Source organism: Achroia grisella, unplaced genomic scaffold (genome assembly GCF_030625045.1).
Source record: "Achroia grisella isolate CSIRO2021 unplaced genomic scaffold, CSIRO_AGI_Agris_v1 utg1573, whole genome shotgun sequence".
NCBI classification, from domain to species: Eukaryota; Metazoa; Arthropoda; class Insecta; order Lepidoptera; family Pyralidae; genus Achroia; species Achroia grisella.
This window is the reverse complement of record NW_026712655.1, coordinates 1,486,269-1,513,035: the sequence shown is the minus strand read 5'-3', so window position 1 is coordinate 1,513,035 and position 26,767 is coordinate 1,486,269. Positions and strand designations below refer to the sequence as shown.

The window sequence follows — 26,767 nt, the reverse complement described above, 5'->3', positions numbered from 1 at the left end:
ATGAGAGCCGCACCGACGTGCCCGACCCCGGTTACCATTTTCGTTCCGTCACAATCGCCTCCGAGTTTTGTTAGTTCGCTTTTTTCTATATACCTATGCAGATTTGTTATAATGTAGCTGTATCTCGTGGCATCACATGCATATGTTACTATAAAAGTTTATAAATTATAAACGATTATTATTGGTTTTTGGTATTCATCAACAGATATGTAAATCGACACAGATTTAAATGACCGACACATAAATTAAACACGTCTAGTGATTCTCAATCATCTACTAAACTAGTATATGAATTACAAATAAGTAAAAAAGACTTAAGACGTAAGAAGTAATTAAATTATTGTAATCAGTCAATCGTAAACTCTTTGTTTTAAAGTAGAATAATAAATATTGTATAAAGTCAATTTTATGCAGTACGAATCTCATATGATAATAATTTATCTGAACTATTTAGTTTTTGTTAAAAGTGTCCTGAACAATTATACCACTGTGGTCTTGATTCTCTAATGAAAAAGCATATTTAGTATATACTTATATAGGTATAAGTAGTAAATAAATATAGGTACTCATCCGAAAATACGTACCTTAGTTATTAATCGGATTAGCAACGCAACTGTTTTCACGCGTCATTTCCGCTTTCAAAGTGATTTCGGGTTATGGCTGTATCGTTTTATAGCAATTCCGTCGCTGAAGACTGACACTTTCCGCGCCGTTGGTTTACGTCGCTTCTACTCATGATTTCTCTCCGCTTTTGCGCCAGCACCAGGGTTTTACGACTGTTCTCGCGTGAGGCTCGCAGTAAAATTTCAATATCCACAAAATATGGTATTTCATTTCGGCTGCTTATTGGGATACCCAAATGGTACCTAAAAACATAAAGTATATATAATTACATTAGTACCTCCATAAAGTATATTGCTACCACAGATAAAAAAATAATATATACTTGCTACTTAGACGTTTTATAGGAAAAACTTTTATTTTACATATTTGTCTCATTTAAGAAGCAGTCCTGATGCCGATTTAAATAAAACATCTTTTGTTCTAACTATTTTTTAATACATATAAAATATCATAAGCAGTAGGTATGAAGGTTTGTCAATTGCTGATCTGATTCATAATATTTATTTAATACTAGATTTAAGGACAAACTTGCTGTCCCCAAGTATCGTTTAGAAAAAGTCAATAGGTCTTTTATGGGAATAGGTATAAAATTTTACAATAAGATACCAAAGGATATATTGGAATTACCCTTAAATAAATTCAAAACATCTGTTAAATCATATTTACTGAGCATACTCACTAAACGATTACTTGAATGACGAGCGTGCATGGCAATAGTTTTTATGTTCGGGATTTTCATTTAATGTTAGACTTAGACACCTATATAAATACCTATGTATTGTAAATAAACTGGATTTAAAAAAAAAGTAATTCAATTAAGTTTCTTGCCAGTTCTTCTCAATTGGATCTATATACCGAACTGGACGGTAGGGAAAAAAATTATAATGTAAAAACTTGATGTTCATAAGAGGCTAAAATGTTCTATGAATAAATGATTTTTGAATTTGAATTTGTATTTGAATTTGATTACGTCTTGCTGACATTTCGATAATCTAATAGAAAAATGATTCAAATTCTTCAACTGTTAAGTGTAAAGACAGTACGCGATAGTATTGTAAGCGGTACATGGGAAAGGCTCGATGTCTGCTCGATTTTCAGAAACTTTACCAGTACTATTTAAAGGTGAACTTGTATTTTCCACCCCTAACTGTAGCATCATCAATTTTTATTTTCGCTGGACATTAATAACATTTAAGCCGTCTGACAATCTTAGAAAACTGTGAAACGAAATCATGTGGTTCCGCAACTGCAATTTTTTATGTAAAAGCTAATATTTCTATAGCTTATCTTCCGTCTTCGTGATATTTTCAGTGAAAATGCAGATAGACAGACAGACACATCTTTCCATTTATAATATTAATATGAATACTAACTAAATTTAAAGTTGGAATAAACTTACTAAATTCTACGGTATCCTACCAAACATCAAAAATAACAAGAGGGCTATGATTTGATTATTAAGAAAAATAATCTATTTCTGATGAACCTAAATAATTGTAGAAATATTTTTATTTAGTTAAATAATATAAAAATAATTACAACATGCTTAGAAGTGTCAGTGAGCCATCCTTGGGGACCATCGGAAATAGGTATTAAACATCAAGTAATTTCTATACAAATATTTACCATCTAAGATTTTTCTATTACCGATCATAACATAAAAACATTTTGAAGATGTAGCTGATATAAGTACTTCGATGACCGAATGATGGGTGCCCAAATTTTACGTAATAATCATAGTTTCGGACAATTCGCACAGCGCCACGTAGTCCCAAACTAAGCAGAGCTTGTGTTATAGGTACAATACAACTGACAGAAATATATGAAAACATTATTTTTGTAAACACACCCAAATCGATTCAAACAACCATACTCATGAATACAAATGCTTGTATCGGCCAAGGAATCCAACCCGCGACCATCGGAAGTACCACCGTGTGCTAAAGTATATTAAAGTTACAGTTCCCGGTATAGCCAAATAAAGGAATAAGACTTATTAATATTTATGATTCATTTATTAATAGCAAAAGGTATAAAGGTTTTATAAACAAAATATATATTTTTAATATAAATATTTATTATAGAGCGACTTCCATTTATGAAACATTTCCATTAGATATCTGTATGTCCAATAAAAATGTCTTTACCAAACCGATTTTGTGTACAAATGACACAATTTATATCCACACCATCTCCCCGCGTCGCGGATACGCGGTCACGCAGTACCTAGTACTTTGTCCTCTCGGGAACCGAAACAATGGATATAATTTAATTCATGTCGTTCATAAAGAATGAAATTGGGCAAAATCCGTTACGGTATCGACGCGCGTGTACTACACGACAAATAATGTACCTAACATGTTATGGGATGTAAGTAACATGAGATAAGGGCGGGTTTTATTAGGTAAATCGTGATTTACGACTCTGTTATGTAGCTTATGTTACGAACCTACTTATATTATATATGTATATGTATATATATTTTAATTTGACGTGATTAATATTTACATGTAATATTAATATATTAGAAATAAATCTTGGACCTTATTTGTTATTTTCTTTTAATGGAATACTGTTATATTGGTAGATATACACCATTGTAATATTATAAGTTGAAGGTGAATTACGTGAGTTTATTTATTGTGAAACAACTAGAAATTAAGAACAATGATTTCCAGTGATGCTGCTTAGAGGTCATCCAGATATGGTGCTACATAGAGCCACCATTCTCAATTGCTAGCTATTTCCTCCCTCCGTATTATTGTTTTTCCTATATTTCTGTATCGTTACATCGACCTTGATCATGGGTAAACTTAAGAAAAGCGGGTTAATGTAAATTATGGGCGGACCAGTTTGTTACTATTATCGAAACGCGCTCGATAATAGTATCTATAACAACTATATCATAATGTACACACTCTCACACCGTAATTTTTATTTAGTTAACCCAATTTAGAAATCAGATGAACATTTGATATTTCTGGATTTATTTTTATTTAGGAAAATAAATTAATTGTCATATTAGCGTCATTAGGTAGTAATACGAGATTCTTTAAGTTTACAGTTCTAGAAGTTTAACAGTTCGCACAATTTTAATTGTTTTAGTTTTTTTTTTATTATTTTGTTTAAATTAAAATGACTGCAAATTTTAGTTAGAAGAATTACTGCTTCTTTAGTATTATATATATAACGAATACATAAATAATAACGAAGAAGGTTTATAGGATGAGAACTGCTTTGTATAACTGTACAGTCGTGGTAAGTCGTAAAGCCAGGCTTACCCTAATAAAGTTGAGAATTGCAAATTATGCTATACATCATGTCAATATTTTATATAGGTAATTGTTTATTACTAACATCACTTTGATCAATGTTTAGACGTAATTTTTTTTTTTGCGGTACAGTCAAACTAATTCTACTATCATAAAATATGGCTCCATGTTATACATTATTGTACTAACCACAATGATTGTCTGTCTTTGAAGATCTGATCTGATATACATGTTTTATAAATTTTACATGATGTTGATTCGGTGATTTATTCAAAGTCAGTAGACAATTTTTTTAGTAATCCCTCTTGCTAATATCATCTTGGTTTTGAGTATTTTATGTACATAGATATATAAGTTCTATCTTAAACTCCAGTTGGTATATGTGAATACTAATTGAATAATATTTTTAAATCATAGCACAATGGGAACAAATGCTGCTAGCCGCCTGAATTTGCCTCAGATTGGACAGAGAACAGGTGGATTTCGGGGAAAATTCCTGTGGGAAGGTAAAATGAGGGAAATCACGTTAGCCGTCATGTTACTGCCGTGGAATATGTGGTTTCAGGTCAGTTCATATTCGTTGAAAATACGCCTAATTACCGTACATAATATTTGTACAAAGTTAAAGTGTATACTCCGTGTATATCCATTCATTTTAATAAGTAAATATGTATTTTCTTACTGTGAACTATTGATGAAGTCAATTTAAACAAAAGCTTACAGACAAAAAATAGACAACTGACTAATAATAAGCATATTATTATAGGTATTTTCACTTTTGTCTCACCTTTTCAGGTTCTAATTAGCTTGCTTTGCAAGATATGTTTCGGTTAAATGGTTAGATACGATAGTGAATTTACAGGGTAAGAAGACATGACATCGTTGTACTCCAATGGCAACGCATGATACGTGATATCCGTGGTGTTGTTTTTGCGTATAAACGTTTATCACCACTTACCATCCGACGGACCACTTCTTGTTTATGATCTTAGGCAGTAATTTACAATAAATTACGTTATGAGAAATATGCAACTATCCACGATGGTGAATACAATAAAAATGAATCAACATTGAAAGTAATACGGAATCCTTTAGAATACCAATAATAGTCAACCGCCATTGTGAGGCCTGATTCGGGGATATAAAGATCCGATTAGACACACTTGATAGCATATCCAGTATGAATATAATATATGGAATAAAATGATAATAGGATGAGATATATTTTAATCCCCTCCACTCCAAGCAAGGAAATATAATGCTCCTTTTCAATTCCCGGTATTTTGAATCTTGTTTGTCTTCATAATCTAAGAATTTGAATATATTTAAGTACGTTTTATAATGTTAATATTTTATAAAAAAAATAGTCAATAAAACATTAAGAAGAGATATAATTTGAACAATCTACGTGATTAGATCATACATAAGTACTTGTAATTTATTTTATTATGATTTATATGTATGCATATGCGACCTATTTCGATATACTCATATAGTCTTTATGTGAAAAGGTATTCATATTACTATACATATATTACTATATATATGTCTCCTTTACAAACAATGGAATAAGACCATTTTTTTCTGAAAATTTACAGATTATGGCTTTGCTAATATCACGAATTAACTTCAGTATTTATACATTAAATGTGTATCTGTAAATAGTTTAGTTATCTTAAATACAATTTTATAAGTCGATATTATAATCAAATTACTATATTTTTAGACAATAGTATGTTTAATAATAGTCTACAAGTTCGTATTGCACTTGCTACTTGGATATTATTTCGATAAATCATACATTTTCCTAAATGCAACAATCATTCTGACCGAACTGTTCTTCATTGCTGATGTGTTGGTACACTGCCTTCATGCATTTTGGCCAGTGGTGCGGATATATATACGAAGTTATAGAAGAAATTATATACTATTGGTTTACGATATACTAAGTTGTTTACCACTGTCTACGACATGTAAGTTATTTGACATTTTTAATTTTTTTATATATAAAATTCTTGTGTCACAATGTTAGTTACCATACTCCTCCCAAATGGCTTGATAGATTTTTTTGAAATTTTACATGCATATTCAGTAGGTCTGAGAATCGGCTACTATCTATTTTTCATACCCCTATGCGGTAAGCAATATCCACCCCTAATAATAATATTTAATCTTATTTTTTAGATATAATATTTTATTTTCATTTTATTAATATTTAGGATTGAAATAGAAATAGAAATATAAATAGAAATAATCTTTATTCAAATAAACTCATTACAAGCACTTTTGAATAGTCATATTTTGATTCTACCACTCATTCGGAATGCAGATTCATCACAAGAAGAATAAGCAAGAAACTTGTGTGTTGCTCTTTTTAATAGATGTTTTTTTTTTATATAAATAATTACAGTGTAACAAGTAAGAGGCATGCGACAATCAACATAGAAATCGCTACGCACTCATTATTAGTGTAATCAGATAATATTGTCAGTGCTATGTATTTAAAATTTTTCTACAAAAACATTATTATCGTTAACGAATTCTTCAATTTTATAGTAAGCTTTTCTGCAAAGGAAGTGTTTTATTTGACATTTAAATCTTTTTTCTGGCAGATTTAAAACAGACTCTGGTATTTTATTGTAAAACCTTACGCAATGGCCATAAAACGAATTACTAACTTTAGCCAAACGACATTTAGGTAAAATCAGTTTGTTATTGTTACGTAAGCTTTTATTAGTGCAATCACTAACTCTTTTGAAACTGTCTATATTCCTTCTGGCATACATGATGTTTTCATAAATATATTGAGAAGCAACGGTGAGGATATTTGATTCCTTAAAGCACTCTCGCAAAGACTCCCTGGAACCCATGCTATAAATGGAGCGAATGGCCCTCTTTTGTAAAATAAATATTGTATTTATATCAGCTGCTTTGCCCCATAACAAAATACCATACGACATAATGCTATGGAAATAGCTAAAGTACACAAGTTTAGCCGTTGCCACGTCTGTTAATTGTCTAATTCTTCTTACCGCATAAGCGGCAGAACTAAGTCGACTCGCTAATTTAGTAATATGAGCACCCCATTGCAACTTGAAATCTAATGTGATACCTAGAAATACAGTATCATCCACAAAATTAATAGGTTTATTGTCCAACGTGATTTTTGAATCTACCGGCCTTACATTGGGGAGAGTAAATTTGATACATTTAGTTTTATTTGCATTTAGTAACATATTATTAGCCGTAAACCATTTTAAAACATAAGAAAGAGTACCGTTTACTTCGTCCAAATCATCAATATGTCGATTGACTTTGAATACTAATGAAGTATCATCAGCAAACAGAACTATGTCAGCTATCTTTTCTACCATATAAGGAAGATCATTTATGTAAACTAAAAATAAGAAAGGACCTAAAATAGAGCCCTGAGGAACACCCATTTTAATACTAGTTCCCTCAGACTTTACACCATTTATTTCGACAACTTGCATTCTATTATTTAGATAGGATTTCAAAAAATACATACAACCCTAAATTTTTACCCTTCTAGCATCAACCCCTATTTTTTAATAGCGATTTTAATTTATAAGGCAAAACAACGTTTGCTGGGACAGCTAGTATAATAATAATAATAACTCTCTATTGCATACCGAAAATAGCTTGTTGAACGGAACGGAAGAACGACGAAACGAAAATTAAATAATAATAGCAAATCGTTGCTAACAGTGATTTGTTTATTAGTCATTTATTTAATTACATTAGGATGAATGATGATGAATGTACTTGCTGCAAATTTTCGGTCCTGCAAGTTGCGGTTTTAGATTTTTATTATTATTAAAATAATTTGTTAATTCAAGTCTTTTGCAGTATTTTGTGTATGCTTACTTATCTTTCACTATACTCTAATACGATTCATACTCTTTATACAGTTAAATTATATTGTATGTGTGTTAAAAAGTGCTAAATATACACTGATAGGTTTAAGGTTATTGCTTGAATATCATTGCACAAATTCGCACCACCTTCGAATAGCTACTGAAAATCAATGTTTTGCTCGTTTGAGGAAATTAATCATTGATTCTCCCTCTGGTACATAATATGTTTATATTTATTACTTGAATGCATGAAACATGAAATGTGGCTGAATTGATGTGAATAAAGATTTTATCTATTTATACACATATCTGTAATTCTATTTAGTAAATCGTTATAATGTACTTTGTTTTGAAAAAAAAACTTAATTTTGTTGATATTAAATATATTCTGTTGAACAAAACTAAAATGTGAATTAAACAGTACATTAATTACAGTTAACAACAGAGTGGGCTGTGAGCATTATGTACTACTCGGCCGTTGGTTGGGCATATGTCGCATTTACAGACTATTCACGTATTTTCAGCTGATTAATGAAACTGTAAGTTTAATGATAGTAATGTATCTCAATCTAAATGCATTTATCCCTGATTGTGGTGGTTTGAAATTATATATTTATGTAATTACCTCGAACAAGTTATTATTTAAATTAATGAAATTAATTTAAGCGCAATGCGTTTAGTAACAATTATTATATCGCTTATGGTACTAACATTTTTTATGCGACTGTAAGAACAAACATCTTTCATTTTTATCAGATGAATATATTTGAAGTCATCCTTCATTCATTACATTCATCATCATCCTGGGTGGATGCTGAAAACATTACAAATTATCTTCAAATTAACGCTTTAAAAATAACTATTTATATTTAAATTTAGATTTAGATTTGATGATTAAAAATAGAATACAAAATGCGACACCAATTCTTATTTTTTTTAATACTTTATTTATGACATACATTCACAATTAATCCTTTCAATGAAATTTACAGATTAGAAGTACTAGAAAAACATTATATGTGGTCGAACATATTACTGTTGTCTTACTGGTATTGCATGCCAGTACTTGTATGTGGTATTCTATACACAGATCTGTAGAGTGGAGCAAGAAATGGTACCACTTAGGATATCCAGATCATGTCAACTCGCATAAATTGAAATTTGATAAGTATGTTGTATTAATATCTCTATCTCTATCTTTCCACTGACTTCAGTCCAAATGATTTATTTGAATATTATTTTAAAGAACAAGCAAAATAAAAAGAAATGAAGACATTTTGACTTATTTTTATGCATAAGAGTATGTTTTTTTACTTGCAGTGTAAGTTTCAGTAGATAATAATCTGAATATTGCAATGAGAATAAGTACAACATTTGCTATTTATTTACAGTTATATTTCCTGTTGGTACTATAGTGCTTGTCGCTTCTTTAATGTTATATTTGGAGATACCTTTCCTTTAGTAAGTATCATTTATAAAAGTAGCGTTATATGACCCTGGATAATTCACACTATCTTAAGCTGAGCAGATCTTGTTATAAATTTTGTAATATATAAGTCATACATGTACAAAATGAGGAAGGTTGAAAAAAGATGTGAAAGATGGCAAGAAAGGAAGTAAATAACGAGATGATTGCGGACACGAATGAATGGAAGACAAAAACATATTACGCCGACCCCAAATAAATGGGATAAGGAAGAAGCAGATGATGATGATATACATATATATAAAACAGCCAGTCCAATATAAACAATCATACATAGAAATGTTTATATGATGCGAGGAATCGAATTATCATTATTTGGTTCGACAAATGTAACTGTAACGGATCGGTGGACTGTATGGGTGTCTAAATGATGAAAACACGTAGTTTGCAATAATAATATATTAATATGTGCAATTGCGAACTATACGAAAGACAATGATAGAAAGATTGAAGTATATCAAATAACATGACGTATAAAAAGAACTCTTCAAAAATATAAATTTAAAAATAATAAAAATATCAAAAGAGTTCGGCGGTCGGTCGCCAACATACCGGGCCCCCAGTGGAACACTAACTACCGGTGGTGACCGGCCGCGCTTCTATTGTAATTAAAATTAACCTAGCTATAAGCACCACATCGCCCTCTATTGCAGTCGACGACGTCACTTTGTGTAGTCCTCTTGGGCGAGATATTGGCAAGTATTTGTGCGGCTACCGTGCCCAGAAGTCAGCTAAGTCAGCCAGCCGGGCGCAACACCCTTATTTGGTCGTGTACCAGCCAGTCGCAACAAACAACAAAAAAAAGTCGCTGGTTTCGTACTGAGGTAACGTTGATGTACGGTGATAGCGATAGCATCAACGTAACTGAGTTATACGTGTGTTGCCTTTTGCTGTGATCAAGCTGTAGGGCTAGGTAAACTAAAGCTGTTGGCTTGATAAACCCGCCTTTCCATCGTCGGCGCTGTATAATCGTGTCACACGTTGACACTGGTTACTGTGTAGACTAAGGGCAGTGCAGTATGAGTAATGGTGTATTCGTAATAATTTACTTGTGATAGCCCGCTTTCCTCCAGTACTGGTGCGTGTTGTAATTTAACTGTTGCTGGGCACGGGCTGCGGCTTTCAGCTCTTCAGGATAGGTGTCTATTCCAGCTCGTTGAGGCAGCATCTTCTCGGCTTCTGTGACGTCTCTTGCACAAAGTCGTGAGGGAAATGTGGTGCCATCTAAAAACAATTTAGAATTTAAGGCTATTGGCCGAGACAGTTTAAGCCGAAATAGACCTACACCTTGGAGAACGCGGAGCCATGGAGGATCCTGTAAGGGGACGCAGGAGAACAACCCCACTAGTTCCGGTTTTAATCCTAGCGCGGTCTCCTCTGCGTTGCTGGCGTTTTCAGTCAACCCAAAAAGTGATGGTACTAAAAAGAATAGTGCGCCAGCCAACCATCTCAATTGAGGTATAAAATGTGGTTGTTGTAGTACGATGCATACCTCAGTACTTACAAGGGAGGTACAGTCAAAACCATAGTCATAAGTCATAAGCAACGCAGGTTTGTAATTTGTAACCAATGCTTGTATAATTTGTAACCAACGCGGAATTATACTGGCACGCGGAATGTTGGTGGCACTTTGTGATTGAGTGAACCAGTTCTCTTTGTTCTCAAAATTATAATTATGAGATATCTTAGAAGAGTCCCTGTAAATACTTATTTCACACATTTTCTGCAATACAATACGACCCGAAATGACAATTAGCTTTAATAAGCCATATGGGTCATATAGTTTTAAGGCATTGAAATATAAGTATTTTGTCCAATGCATGCTATCTTTGTGGCAAAGCTCATGGGTTGGTCTGACAGTACTGTGAGACTTAATAAGGTAATCTTGTACAACATTATAAAGTAGTTGCTTGTTTTCATTTAGTAATGAAAGTTGAGATAGCAACTTTATTTTTGTCACAGATTGAAAATTACGTGATTCAGGAGAACTTAACTCAGGGGTTTTGCGTAACTTCCCGATCACGCGGATGGTGATATCTTCTGATCGGACGTATGCCTGCTCCAATGCGCTCATGACGACCCAAGGCTCTCGGGAGGTCCGCAGGAGTGACGCCACGATCTCGTACGCCGGTCCCCGAAAAGCGTTGTATAAACGTATTAAGTTTTCGGCTGTGGAATAATTACGTTTAATTGTCTCGTAACTACTCTGGTTGGGCTTTTTTGAATAGTTAGAACTACTACTAATTTTGTGAGTAAGCTGTGGTGCCGGGTTCGCTAGTGGATGCTCAACTGATGGAAGTCGCACTAAGGTTGCGCAGTTATCGTCATCAACGATACGTGTAGGTTTCAGTTCGTTTGCATGGTTGACATGTGGTACATGTGACGGGACCGTGTTGGAAAGGATGGCCGGCTGTAATGGGGTGCCTTGGATATCATCCAAGGTGACAGTCGGTTCCTTACCAGGTATGTTCACATGCGTTACCATGGTCATGGTTGCATTGTGTTCCGAAACCCATGTCGCGGTACGTTTTTTAGTATCGCGAATAGAAGGACGAGAACTACGATGTGCAGACTTATCTTTGGCATCCAGTGCGGCGAGCTTCGCTTCCAACTCTCTCTGCTCAGCCTCGAACTCCAAACGCGCTAGTTTCTGCTCGCGTTCTGCCTGTAGACGTACGAGTTCACGTTGCCGTGCCACTCTGCATCGCAGGAGTTCTGCTTCGACGGCGAGCTTCTGAGCGCGGACAATCGCGGACGACCGCGAAATTCGCGATCGCTCGTTTCTGTAACAGCTTTTTGTCTTATGAGAGAGAGATATATCGGCATCGACTCGACATGAGCTAGTGGTGTCGCTAGAACGCTTGGTACAGCAAGAAGATGCTTGTACCGAAATGGAGGCGTCCGCCGTATGTGCAACTGTTCTAGCCAATGATGCCGAAACATCCTCAACTGTGGTTGTAGAAGCCGGCCATACGCGGCGCGATTGTTCGGAACGATCGTAATACGGCCGTCCGACTTCTACAGCCATTAGGTTCGCAACTGAATTGGTTTTGCTACGTGTTTCCACCATATTAAACAATGAAAATTTATGACGGAAAATAGAAATGATAGAAGATAGAATGTAATGCAATATGAAAGTGAAAACTTGGAAAATAATTTAGGTCGATAAATTTCAACTTACGGCAGCGAAAACAACCAAAAGTATGAAATTTCAGTATTACGGCGACGAAAGGACCAAAATATATGAATGATGAAAACACGTAGTTTGCAATAATAATATATTAATACGTGCAATTGCGAACTATAAGAAAGACAATGATAGAAAGATTGAAGTATATCAAATAACATGACGTATAAAAAGAACTCTTCAAAAATATAAATTTAAAAATAATAAAAATATCAAAAGAGTTCGGCGGTCGGTCGCCAACAGTAACAGTACTATTTTTTTTTACCTTTGGCTGTTAAATATGTGCAATAGTAAAATCAAAATTTATTGCATCCCACAGTGTTGTAATGTCACTATAAAATTGGTGTAATATGTTACTGCTACAGAAACCCCAAAGCCAGTGCATAAATACACCAAGCGCCGTCGTAACGTCCTACTGTCACTTGTAATATTTATGGTTCTGTCAGCGTTGCGATTTATATACTTACTTCCTTATATACCCATAAATACAACTACATGTTATTTAAGTCCCTGAATTCGTCTGCACAAACATAATTAAAATTCATTTCACTCGATCCTAAATAAAAGATTAGCATATCTTTATCTTCGTAACAGGCATATTTCGTTAAAATTCGTTCAGCGCTTTAGTTGTGAAAAGGTTATAAACAGACAGACAGATGTCTGTCTGTGTATAATCTGTTATTTATTTATATTATTAGAATGGATTACAGTCAATTATTTTGTAATTCTAGTATATAATAAATCATCATATATATAACATATATATATCATATAGACATAGAATACAAGAAAGATAGTAAATACCTTTTGTATAAAAAAAATTAACTAATAAGTATGATTTCAAACTTTGTGTTCTTTTATCGATATAATTTCAGCCTAATATGTATTTTCTGTCATATATAAATTAAATATATTATTATTATGCTTGTAGCGTGACCTAGAAAAGTGGTTGACATCAGTATTGATGTTTATTGGTTTCGTGTTTATAAGATACCAATTCATAGGAACATTGGCGTGGGAGTTAGTACTGGACAATAGTCGTAAGTCGGTGTTTGTCGATCAGGTAAATAAATACACATTTATGAATAAAATTACTAAAAAAATCAATATTTACCTTTTAAAATTACTGACATCTTCAGACTTTTTATTAGAATGATAAACAACTTGACCGTTTATCACAATATCATGGACATCACGTTATTATTGGACGCCCGTAATGTCCATATGCGTTCCTATTTCAGGGGATTATATCATCATTCACTTTATCCTGTAATTTCATTGAATCATCTCAACCTTCAACCGAAACACATCTAATAAAACAAGTTGCTTGGCGGCTGACAATGACGAGACTAAGGTATCCATGCAGAAAATTAATTTAAAGTCAACTTCTAGAAAAAGGAATTGGAGTAGAATAATCAAAATTGTAGTAAAAAAGGATTTGGTTGATGTAAACTGTAGGTACATAACTGTAGAGACAAATATAGTGATTACAGGTTATTTTTTTATTGTGATTCCAGTCCTACTGACAAAGTAGCATGTTTAAGTTCAGTTTGTATAGTCCTCTATACAAACTGAATTTAATTACTAAAATTTTAATTAACTAAATAAGAATAGGTATTTCAGACTTTTATCTTGTAATCATAATAGAGATTTCGTTACAGGACCCATTCATATATTTTTTATACCACATAGGTGGCAAACAAATATAAATTACGGTGTGTACTTATAATCAAATGAATTGTAGATAGTTATTTATAACCATTCTCATTATACAATAAATATATTATTTGTTTATTTTGGAGTATCATCATATGATCGCTTACCTCAAGAACCGCGGAGCGCCATCTTTATTAATTGAGCAAGCCAAAAATTATAAGCGACAACTATGGTTAATGAAAGACGGTATTCTGACTTCTACTCATTTACAAAAATTACCACTTCCGTTACAAATGGAGCTGATTTTCGATATTAATGTTAGATACTTTCAAAAATCATTGCTATTCAGAAATACGGGTAAGTAAGTATTTGTGAATTCAGATTGTTGAAAGATTTATTTAATCCGACTACCTTGTTTTACTAGTAGTTATTTATTGTAGTGAAATCTTTCAATAACTTTCTGTTTTTTATAAATAATATCAGTATTTAATATTTATAATTTTTATTAGATGAAGCATTTATGCGTCAAATATCACTTTTAATGAGACATGAGTTGTACCTGGCCGGACAGAATGTATGGAGCCAGGATGTAGTAAAGACTGGCATGATCTTCATAAAACAAGGAGTTATAGAAATGTTATCGGACGAGGATGACGAGAGTCCAATGATTGCTTTAAAAGAGGGAACAGTTAGTATTGCATTCTTAAATTGTATTTAATTTTAGTTAGGTCAACCCAAAGGCTACAGTTTCCTCCAAAGATAGCCTCTTCGGTCATTGTGTACACCATCTATTGAATTAATGTTACTTGGCAATAGATGAACCGTTGAAAAGTTATTAGATTAATACTAAGTTTATTGTTTGTTTTTATACTCAGTCCAGTTTCATCATTTTTATGGAATCTGGAGATAAGGACATACTGTTAGTTTGTAAAATGTAAGGTCTACATTTTAGGTAACAATACCTTTTGTGTACATGTACAGTTTATACAGAGTTGCGTAAATGAGATTCATTCCATTTCAAAATATAAATATAATTATATTTGGAAGTGGAAATGCACCCTCTCCAAATGAGGTTCACGAACTTCAAATAAATAACCGAGGCAAAATGCTCTGTGAAGCATGATGACCAGTAATAAATAGCCAACTTGCAGAAAGATTTATTTGGAAATACGCTACGTAGTTGATAAATTATTACGAATAACTATATATACGAGAACGTATGTCTCTTATTTATATCAAAATATTTGATATAATTACATTATTCCATAAATAATAGCGTGTTATATGCGATGATTTGTAAAAATATAGGATTTTCATTACAATAGGTCCTTATTTTGCTAAGAATCATATAAAATAGCGTATATAAGTATATAAATGGAATTGGAACTGAATAAAAGAACTTTTGTTTTTAAAGTTAGTAGTAATCTGACTTTTAACAAAGTAGGTTGGTCCCTAATTATATAAGTAGTTGTTATTAACTAAAAATAAAGTGATATGCAAAATTCATGAAAAAATGTTGAGTCAAAATTCATTTATGTAGTGAGCTGAAATTAAAATTATTTCCAGGTACTAGGGGAATTAAGTCTATTTTATTCAATACCATCAAAGGTAACGGTAAAAGCAGCTACTTACGTGGAGCTTCAGGTGAAAACCATTAATTATATTAAAAAATTGATACAGATTCATATTCATATTGGATCTGAATATTAATATCCATTATAGGTGTTACATAGAACGGATTTCATGCGAGTTGTGGAAGAGCATCCTTTTATGCTACAGCGTATACGTGAAATAATCGAGGACAGGCTTTGGAAATCTCGTCGTAAAGAGGTATATTTTCGGTTTACGTATTTCATTATACTTAAACATACGTATATAACAAACATACTGTTACGATCTTTATCCCAGATGTGGGCTAGTCAGAGGAATTGTCAACCGTCGATGTTTATGTGTACATTTAACACAACTTGATATGCTCAATGCTCATATTTCGTTCGGCATATTTTGGATCCAACGAGACAGGAGCGAGCCTACGTATTTCGGAATAATTTTTGCTCTGATATCGGTATTTCCTTGACCGGAGAGTTAATCGCGTATATCATAGGTCTTTTTTGGTATAGTGTAAGAAGCACTAATTATGATGGACGACTTAGGCTATGAAGCCGGCTACCGCAAAGTAGCGTCCGTGACTTGTGACACGGGTGTAGGTTTAAAAGGCCCTTTTTGGAATGCATTAACACTCACCTTCACTACCTGCAGCTTCCCCCCAGGCCCAACTAAGACCGGGATAAACCCATTGCTAATACAATTCACTTTAATATCCAAAACACAACTGGCACGCTCTGCGCTCGTCGACTGAATACCGAAACGCAACGAAAGAGGATTATTCAACTACCGACCTCCGTATTTATAGACCAAAGTCAGTGTAGTAGGTTGGTCTATAAATACTAGATGGCGCTATTTACAATATTCGTAATAATCCTTACATTGGGTACTTCATTAGTACTAAAAACAAACTACCTTCTTTTAATATATTTTTAAAATATCGGATTTTTTCTACAATAATGATGTGAATTCTAACAATAGGCCAGATGTAATATATCGGCCAGTAGGGTTGCACTTTTAAACTTCTTCAATATATTAAAACACTCTGTGTTTTCGCAGAATAATATATATATTATTTATTAATAGTGATCTTAAACGATCAATTATTATTCTGGCTTCATACGAGTACATTTAAAGGTTGTCAGAATTTGAATAAAATATCAATGTAACATTATATTTGGGGTGTAGTATATTTATTTTTAGATCGGACAAACTCAGTATAATGTTACGAGAGTTACGAAAGTAATAATGTAGGTATGATGTGGAAATCTCAAAACGAACATAATAAATTTATATATAAAATTATAGTCACTTGTTAAACTTTTCAAAGCTTTACCTTTTTTTGCAGGTTATATATTCACTTTATATATACATTAAACCAAAATGACCCGTCGGTTTTGTTAACAGAGACTTAATTTGCACTTCAATTTTAGAGAGCTATAGCGCAATATGATAAGGGTGATTCAAGACTAATTCGAACTCGTTATAGACCTATGAAAGTGCTTAAGGATAATTTAGCCGGCATCGAGGAAGAAGACCCGACATTTGTAGATGATTCTCACATGTATTACAGGGGTAATAAGTCCTATAATGCCTTGTTCATTTGTACGAATTTCAGTTTAGGTAATAATATTTGAATAATTTGTTACAGACGAGAATAATCTTCGACAACACAAATTTACGAGTGAATACTTAGAACTCTATCAAATGTCAAGTAATGTAACCACCATTGACAAGCCTAAAATATGTATAAGAGCTAATTTTCCTTTTATATTAGAACCAAATACAAGTTTTGTAAGTATCGTTCAGAAGTATTCATTATTATTTGTATACTATATAAATAATATTCTCAGTTACTTACTATACTACTATAATATAGAGTTAAATTAGAAGAATCTTTTTCATACCCAAGAAATGAATTTATAACTCATAAACAAATATATATGTACATATATTTTAACTTTTATAGGTAGCTATTAATGTATACCCAACATAGTCTTTATTATTATATTAAAGATATTTTTCATTAACCAAAACTCAATCTAAATATATTTATTATACTGAATTTTGGTTAATGTAAAATAATAAATATATCTATAATATAATTATGTCTAATGATTTACAAATCTTCCTAACAAGAATTAAGAATACGTTAAATAGAAATAATAATAAATATGATGTACTACAAAATATTTTTCGTAATTGTGATAAATTACCACTAGTAAACTTCTCTTTTTCAGACCAACATGTTTGATATTGGACATTTTATAATAATTCTATATTTGTGTTTTTTATCTCCACACTATGCTATACAGACAGATAAGTCGAATTTGGAAATAGTTTTTAATATTATTGTTTTAACTTGTCTATTGTTAAATATATACATACAACTTACAACGGCGATAGTGGATAAGGTACGTTTGGAATTAACATTTGAATTTATTGAGCGGAGCGTGAAGCGCAAGCGATTGATTTACACTCTTTGTAACGATACTCCTTTGAAATGACTTAATCGATCGAGACCAAATTTCATCAAAGGTCACCCTCGTTTACCACTCAAAAAAATTCCGTTTGGTCGAATTTTTAAGAAAAAACGCGATTGAAATGTGATCTGGTGTATTAACAACACATTGATTACAACTTCAAACTTAGTTGTATACATTGAAGAGATTCATTCAATGAATATAATTATGTATAATTGCATTTGTCTTTTTTGAGATGAAAATTAGTCTTTGTCTGACCTCGTGATATAATCTATCTTCCTCTCAAACTTCATTAAGATTCGTTCAGACTTTTAGTAGCGACAAGGCAACGATCAGATAGACAAACTTTTGTATTAATATTAGTATAGAAGCATGAATATACCCATTAAGTAGAATAAGAAATAAAAACCTTCTATACTTTAACCTCGATGTTTTTACGTTATATTAAAATGTATCTTAATTTAATTGACGGTAAAATATATTTATAACTGACCTAAGTATACTTAAGACTAAAATAACATAAAAACGTACTAAATATCTTGAATTGCGCCACATAATTTATGAGAACTTGTTTATTTACCACTCGGGATTCTACATAACGAAAACATTCTAAAAGAAATTTAATTTCTAGAATTGAAGGCAGACAGAATATTAAAATTGTTCGTTGCTGTGTACAAAAACGGCGAAAAGTATAAAGTAAAAAGATTTTTTAAGTAAATACTACTTTCGGCAGCTTTAGTTACCCTTTTAGTGAATTGGCTGAAACCCCAAACTGGATTTCAAATAATGTAGAAAGGAAAATACATCGGCTTAAGAATTCGGTATAAAATATAGCTAGGTCTACCTGTTTAGGTGCAGAAGTCTTTAATTATCTATATCATTACGTATTTTTTTTGTGTACAAATAAATTAATTGAGGTTAGGAAGAAGACACATCACTTGATCACTCAGATCAATTGAGAAGAAAGACGAATTGAAGACTACAGATAGGATAATATGTGTCAATAAAACACCCACTGAATTACATTATTACTATATTCGAGTCGTACTTCCTACCAATTTTAAAGCATGAGATCAGGAAAAGGTTTTCCTTACTCTTTCAAGCAAACGCTACTGGCCGGATTAGAATGAAATTTCATTAATTGATCTTATATCAAATTACCACAAGTAATAGTTGTTAATATTAAAATTCACACATGCAACGCTACAGGATACAGTTATTACTTTAATTTGTAGAATATACGAAAAGAAACTATTAAAGAGATAGCGGAAGTCAAAATGGCGACTGTAGGTTTTTACTTAGACATATTATCGGTGTTCCCTGTATATATATTTGTTAATACTTTGGATCCTCAAGCCGATTCTATTGCTGGACAAGTTGTTAAACTACTCCCTACGCTTCAAGTTTGGCACATTTGGAACTACGTCAGTAGATGGGAGAAAAATTTTAATAGCAATGCTAAGGTAACTGTTGACTTATTCTCGTTGCACTTATTGTACATTTGCTGCATTACTATATATATATCACTTGAGGTAGTAACTAGCAATATTTTCAGATTTTTTGTTCGAGCTTACAGTAGTCTAGCGGTTTAGCAAGCAGCCCTGATGGTCACGTGTTCGATTCTTCACAAATTACAAACATTTGTATTTATGAATATACTTGTTTGTGTTGTTTTTGTATGAATTTCAAAAAAAATAAAAATAGTATTTCCTTCAATTGTGTTTCCGTTACTTGGTTTAGCTTGGGATTAGATGGCACTGTGTGAATTGTCGTGGGTATTATTGTGATTATCTATTATACATACACTGAATATAAAGTATACATATATACGCGTATGCTATATTGTAATTATTTTCAGATGCTATGTTTGTTAAAATACTGTTTAATAGTAATCATACTCTGCTATTGGTCCGGATGTTTACTGTATATATTCGCTTGCCCAAGAAAATTATGTCATGAAGTAAGTACTAACTTTTGTCACATTTTATTAGAGTTTTAAATGGCTTCTGATCTCATCTTACAAACAATGATAAAATCAAAAGTGTTTATCGAAGGTATTATAATAAACTATTGTTATTTCTGTGTAACCTATAGAAATAATATAAATATTAATTATTGTACTTATTTCTATTACATTCTGCTCTGTCTAACACGAGAGGAAAGTGGAGGAAACATATTTGAAGTTTATAAGTACTATTTAAAAGTGCTTACTAATGTTATGTTATTGACCTTTCTGATTCTTAGTTTTCAGCAATGATTCTTTTCTAAGATCAATGGCTTAGCAATTATTTCATTGAACGATATTAAATGTGGTCTTAATGAATGAATTATCAATTAAGTTCTTTTTAAATTTAAGTTCATGATTACAATAGTTTATGAAAATAATGTTTTTGACTGTACACGTAATATGGGGTAGATAGTTTTGAGGAATGAACTTTTGTCATTGTGATGTAGGCACATGTTATACAATATCCAACATCGTCACATTTCGCTGTGAATATTACATATAGACACGACCACTAAACCATGCCCCTCTCTGCAAATAATACAAGTTATGTGTAACTGCAAATCCATAATGTAAATCAGAATACGGCTCACACACTATTCACGAAAAAATCGTAACCGTAAATTAACCAATGGTTCCGCTTCTTAAATTTGGCCAATGAAAACCACTTGAGGTATATATTTTTTTGTAGTACTATACTCATTGATACAGGTAGAAATAGACGAAGCGTGAATGTATACTAACTAAACTATTGTCTTAATATATTTACTGTACTTGAAAGATGCACAAGCTATTGAATCATTGCAAGCTTACTCCTATATCAATCGATCCTTCAAACTTTTCGATGTCAATTTCATGTAGGAGTTCTAAATCATTTAGTAAGATTAGATAGGATTTAGTACGGAAATTAGGTTGATAAAATCACAGATAAGATAATATTAAATAATAAAATCTACATATGATACAGCATAAACAACATACAGCCATGATGACGACTCACTGCGCTAATTTTAATACTCTGTGCCGATGTTTTGGGCGGGAAAACAGAAATCGCGTCGTGTTATTCAGACAAAAATTAATTTCTTTGTATTAAAATTATATTGCAATAAATACATATTTAACCTAGTTGGTAAAAATAATAAACTATTTGAAGCTATAGCAGCCTGAGTTTATTATTATCGTCCATAACAAAGCGGTATTTGTGTATGCAGTTGGGACACTAATACTTACCACCATATCTGTGTTTACACATGACTGTACGTTGCCGCAGCCCAATGTGAATGTATTTCTAACAATCACAGATTAATCTGTTTATAGACACTAAATAATTAGATTTAAACTATAAATTCACTGGACGTATTAACTAGCATTATTCTAGTATGATTTTGTATACACTGATGATTTTATTTAAAGAGAAAAAAATATAGCGTAACAGGCATATGTACGACTCTCTCTCTCTCTCCCTCTATATCTCTATAATATTTTTGTTTGTTGCTGTTTTATTATTTGAAAAGTTTTTAACATTAGCTTTAGTACATACTTCATTGAATATCTTTAATATAGAAAGTGATTGAAACATTTATATTGCAGAAGTCATGGCTAACCCAGTTGATATTCTGGGAGACGAAAGTGTTCATGACGAATGATGCTAGGCACGAGAAACCAATTTTATCATCATTTTCGTTCGGTACATCTGTGTTCACTGGCACAGGTACTTCTGATTTAGCGCCAGGCACTGCCGACTTGTTAGTGGTATGTACGCTTGCTACTCTTACTAATATTATAAACACGAAAATTTGTGAGAATGGCTGCATATATGGATAGATGGATATTTGTTACTCTTTTACACAAAAACTACTGAACGGATTTACAGTAATATAGGTTATACACCAGAAAAACACATAGACTATAAATTTAATGTGGTTGAAACTGCAGGCACAGTAGGTTCTATTATATTGTAGACTGGTTGATTCTGTTGCTCATGTCAACAAACAGTAAGGTAAACAATGTAGCATTGTTTATGTATTATGCTTACATAACAATCAGAGACGGTCATGAATATACATTATTGATTCAAATCTTTTAGAATATAATATAGATGTATGAGAAATTTAGGTTAAATTTTGATAATGAATTTGTGGTGGAATGTGATGGAATAAGCAGAATCGACCATTTCTATCAATAGATAGAAATGGTCCTCGTCTTTACAATACTAAAAATTAATTAATCGTTTCAATATACTTGATTATTATTGGTTGTTATTAGGAATTTTATATTATGATTTAAATATTTTTATTTATTTTTTGTTTTAGAATTCCCGTGGTAGTTGTTGCAAGAATGAGTTAATTGGATACCTGTCTACTTTTTTCAGCTGCTGTGTGTGTGTGTGTTTTGATTGAAAGGTGAGTGAAATTACAGGATAAGAGGCGTGATATCTTAGTTCTCCGGAATGGCAACGCATGGTTGGTATCACGGGCGTTGCATAACTTAATGTCGTAGTGTTGTCCCTGTCTAGAGTGAACAGTTACCACTTATCTTTAGGTGAATCGTCAGTTTATTTGGTATGTTGCATAACTTAATGTAGTGTTGCTGTCCCTGTAAAGAGTGAACAGTTATCACTTATCTTTAGGTGAATCATCAGTTTATTTGGTATTACAATTTAATAATAAAATTGTTATTGTACAATTGTAGGATTCTTATATTGAGCAATTACATGTTTAAAATCCTAAAGATTTATGGTCTCTTCTTAAGTGGGTATTAATGTACCTATACAACTTATAACTTAAAGTAGTAATTATTTATTTTTACTTATATTATAAAAACGTAGGTATTACTATTGTAAAAAATGTGTCGTCAAGGGCAAAGCTTATGGTGCTATATTATGTACCTATCGCTCTCTAGGGCGAGTTAAATATTTAAAGCGGGTGGTTTTAAGAAGGCTTATGTCGCTCCTTGAATAGGGCTGCCACATGTTTGGACTAATATGTGAGAAAATCAGATTCAGGCTAAGTATAAAATGAGATATTTTGCTTTAAAGGTTGTTTTATTATTATAATAATGAACAAACGACTATTTATATTATTTTATCAATATTACCATCCATTTAAATCTTGATATGAGAATTCGTGGAGAAAATTGGAAAAGGTTTACTCGGTTTCTGTGGATGTATTTAGTATTCTGATATTACGTATACAAAATGACAACCCTATATTTAAATTAGTACGAATTCGGTAATGGCGCATCGGATAATGTTATTTTTTTTCCGGAAAATTACCGGTTATAAGTTTTACTTAAGGAACTAGTAATAACAAATTGTATTTATCTTTAGGTGGTGGTTCTATTTGTCTTGGGAACTTATTTATGTTGCTTTTACACGGCAAAAATGTGTAGTATCTATTTACTAGCAACTCAAAGGAAATTAAAATTTAAGGTAAGTAGGTATTACCTACGATACTTCGAAGTGTGTTTCAAAATTTAAATAAATAGTTATTGATTTGAATAAAACCTGTTCAGGATACTCTAACTACACCGTTAATTTCTGTTATAATCAAGATACGTGTTTAGGGCCTGACGAGGATCCTTGTATATAAATGTCATTTTTGATACGAGGACATTTTCAATCACGTAGAAGTTTATACGAGATTTTGACCAACAAAAATCGGTTTATGTACGAGGTTAGAGAGCGATAGGAAATTTTAACAGATTTTATATTTCTTTGTTTCGTACAAGTATTTTAAGGTTGGCAACCCTCTACAGGTCATGTCTATTACTGACGTTGTAGTATCTTTTTCCGCAGTTTTGTCTGCGGTTCCCTTTTCCTATGTTTCTTTTTTTCATTTTAGTCGTAATAATTAGATTGTATGAGTAATTCCATGCGCAAGTCCTAATATATCTATAATTATATCTGAACTGGCAATTAAGTAAAACAACAGTTATACCTTTGAGACTCTGGATTCTGAACTGGGTCTAAATCTTATACTATAGATCTACAAACATATCATATACATTTTTATAATCAAAAGTTTCGGCAGTCTATTTATTAATCAGTCAGATCAATCATTACTAACCTCGAGTACCACTCATTCATAGACGAATTTAAACTGTCACTCATAAATTGTGATACAACGTATATTTTATAACAATTTATGTTGTATACAATTTATTAATTTTATGCCATTATAATTTTGATGAAATACGTTCTGTCATTACCTTTTGATGACATAACCGATAAACAAACATAAATTACTTTGCTTTTGTGCCAATAAATTCTATCAATTTTCCTTCTCCTTATCATGGGCAGGAAATAATTTTCCAAATCCAATCTACCTTAACCTAACAACAACATACAGTACCTACAAGCCTACCTACGCACATACTGAATATAAAAACTCTTGTACCTATTCACAGATTATTAAGTACATAAATACTTAATTTAAAATTTTTCGGTATTTTGAGTGTAGATACTAAGTAGGTCTTTAACAACGACTTCTGGAAGAAAGTACTTGTAAATTCAGTATTAATGAACCCAAAATCAATCAAAACAACGACGTTCTTCAATGACAACACAATTATTTGCGTTCAATTCCTTAATTTGTATTTAGGTACGAGTACTGTACAAATAAAACAAGTAAATTTAAATTATATTTTTATTAAAGATATGTCCGTAATAAATAATATTCCTAATTAATTTCCCGATGTTACAGCAGTAGTTACAACTAGAATCGTAAATAGGATAATTCATCATTTTGTTTGTGCATTTTCACAGGGATCTATGAGAGAACTGTTTTACTTTTTGACAGTTAACCATGTTAGTGGCAAAATAAAGGCCCGAGTGAAAAAGTTTTTCTGTGTACAATGGTGAGTTCATTAATGCAAAATTATACCGAATTTTATAAATACAATTCATGTATTTACTTGTATATAATATTTATATATTTACTTGTAATAATATGTCAGAAGAGATTCTACTGATATTTGAACATTTAGTTGATAAATTATATTTTGCTTTTCAAATATAGGTTTTGAAAAGCAAAACACAACGCGCAAATAAATACAAGACGTCAAGCGTAGTCCTATAGATAATGTACTCTATGCAAGCAGTTACAGCAGAGATCGATATTCAAAATTACTTAATACTATGGCAACATGGTATTTTGAATGCCTACTAGATATTCCTAGTCACAAAATTACTTAATGCTATGGCATCATGGTATTTTAAATGCCTACTAGATATTCCTAGTCACAAAATTACTTAATGCTATGGCATCATGGTATTTTGAATGCCTACTAGATATTCCTAGTCACAAAATTACTTAATGCTATGGCATCATGGTATTTTGAATGCCTACTAGATATTCCTAGTCACAAAATTACTTAATGCTATGCCATCATGGTATTTTGAATGCCTACTAGATATTCCTAGTCACAAAATTACTTAATGCTATGGCATCATGGTATTTTGAATGCCTACTAGATATTCCTAGTCACAAAATTACTTAATGCTATGGCATCATGGTATTTTGAATGCCTACTAGATATTCCTAGTCACAAAATTACTTAATGCTATGGCATCATGGTATTTTGAATGCCTACTAGATATTCCTAGTCATAAAATTACTTAATGCTATGGCATCATGGTATTTTGAATGCCTACTAGATATTCCTAGTCACAAAATTACTTAATGCTATGGCATCATGGTATTTTGAATGCCTACTAGATATTCCTAGTCACAAAATTACTTAATGCTATGGCATTATGGTATTTTGAATGCCTACTAGATATTCCTAGTCACAAAATTACTTAATGCTATGGCAACATGGTATTTTGAATGCCTACTAGATATTCCTAGTCACAAAATTACTTAATGCTATGGCAACATGGTATTTTGAATGCCTACTAGATATTCCTAGTCACAAAATTACTTAATGCTATGGCATCATGGTATTTTGAATGCCTACTAGATATTCCTAGTCATAAAATTACTTAATGCTATGGCATCATGGTATTTTGAATGCCTACTAGATATTCCTAGTCACAAAATTACTTAATGCTATGGCATCATGGTATTTTGAATGCCTACTAGATATTCCTAGTCACAAAATTACTTAATGCTATGGCATCATGGTATTTTGAATGCCTACTAGATATTCCTAGTCATAAAATTACTTAATGCTATGGCATCATGGTATTTTGAATGCCTACTAGATATTCCTAGTCACAAAATTACTTAATGCTATGGCATCATGGTATTTTGAATGCCTACTAGATATTCCTAGTCACAAAATTACTTAATGCTATGGCAACATGGTATTTTGAATGCCTACTAGATATTCATAGTCACAAAATTACTTAATGCTATGGCATCATGGTATTTTGAATGCCTACTAGATATTCCTAGTCACAAAATTACTTAATGCTATGGCATCATGGTATTTTGAATGCCTACTAGATATTCCTAGTCACAAAATTACTTAATGCTATGGCATCATGGTATTTTGAATGCCTACTAGATATTCCTAGTCATAAAATTACTTAATGCTATGGCATCATGGTATTTTGAATGCCTACTAG

General features: G+C 32.0%; 1 protein-coding gene across 1 annotated transcript in view; it reads left to right on the top strand.

The window, feature by feature from the left end:
- Positions 1-2,158: 2,158 nt before the first annotated feature.
- The window catches only part of LOC131841129 (uncharacterized), a 49,212-nt gene continuing 24,603 nt past the window's right edge, over positions 2,159-26,767 (top strand). Inside the window, exons 1-19 of the mRNA XM_059189377.1 lie at positions 2,159-2,213; positions 4,314-4,461; positions 5,623-5,869; positions 8,210-8,313; positions 8,767-8,942; positions 9,166-9,235; positions 13,379-13,510; positions 14,250-14,460; positions 14,613-14,791; positions 15,670-15,747; positions 15,826-15,933; positions 17,142-17,283; positions 17,360-17,502; positions 17,949-18,122; positions 19,427-19,654; positions 20,050-20,151; positions 21,787-21,948; positions 23,525-23,626; positions 24,962-25,053. Of these exons, the coding sequence (XP_059045360.1) occupies positions 2,167-2,213; positions 4,314-4,461; positions 5,623-5,869; positions 8,210-8,313; positions 8,767-8,942; positions 9,166-9,235; positions 13,379-13,510; positions 14,250-14,460; positions 14,613-14,791; positions 15,670-15,747; positions 15,826-15,933; positions 17,142-17,283; positions 17,360-17,502; positions 17,949-18,122; positions 19,427-19,654; positions 20,050-20,151; positions 21,787-21,948; positions 23,525-23,626; positions 24,962-25,053 (2,645 nt within the window). The 5' untranslated portion in view covers positions 2,159-2,166. The remainder of the gene's footprint in view (positions 2,214-4,313; positions 4,462-5,622; positions 5,870-8,209; positions 8,314-8,766; positions 8,943-9,165; positions 9,236-13,378; positions 13,511-14,249; positions 14,461-14,612; positions 14,792-15,669; positions 15,748-15,825; positions 15,934-17,141; positions 17,284-17,359; positions 17,503-17,948; positions 18,123-19,426; positions 19,655-20,049; positions 20,152-21,786; positions 21,949-23,524; positions 23,627-24,961; positions 25,054-26,767) is intronic.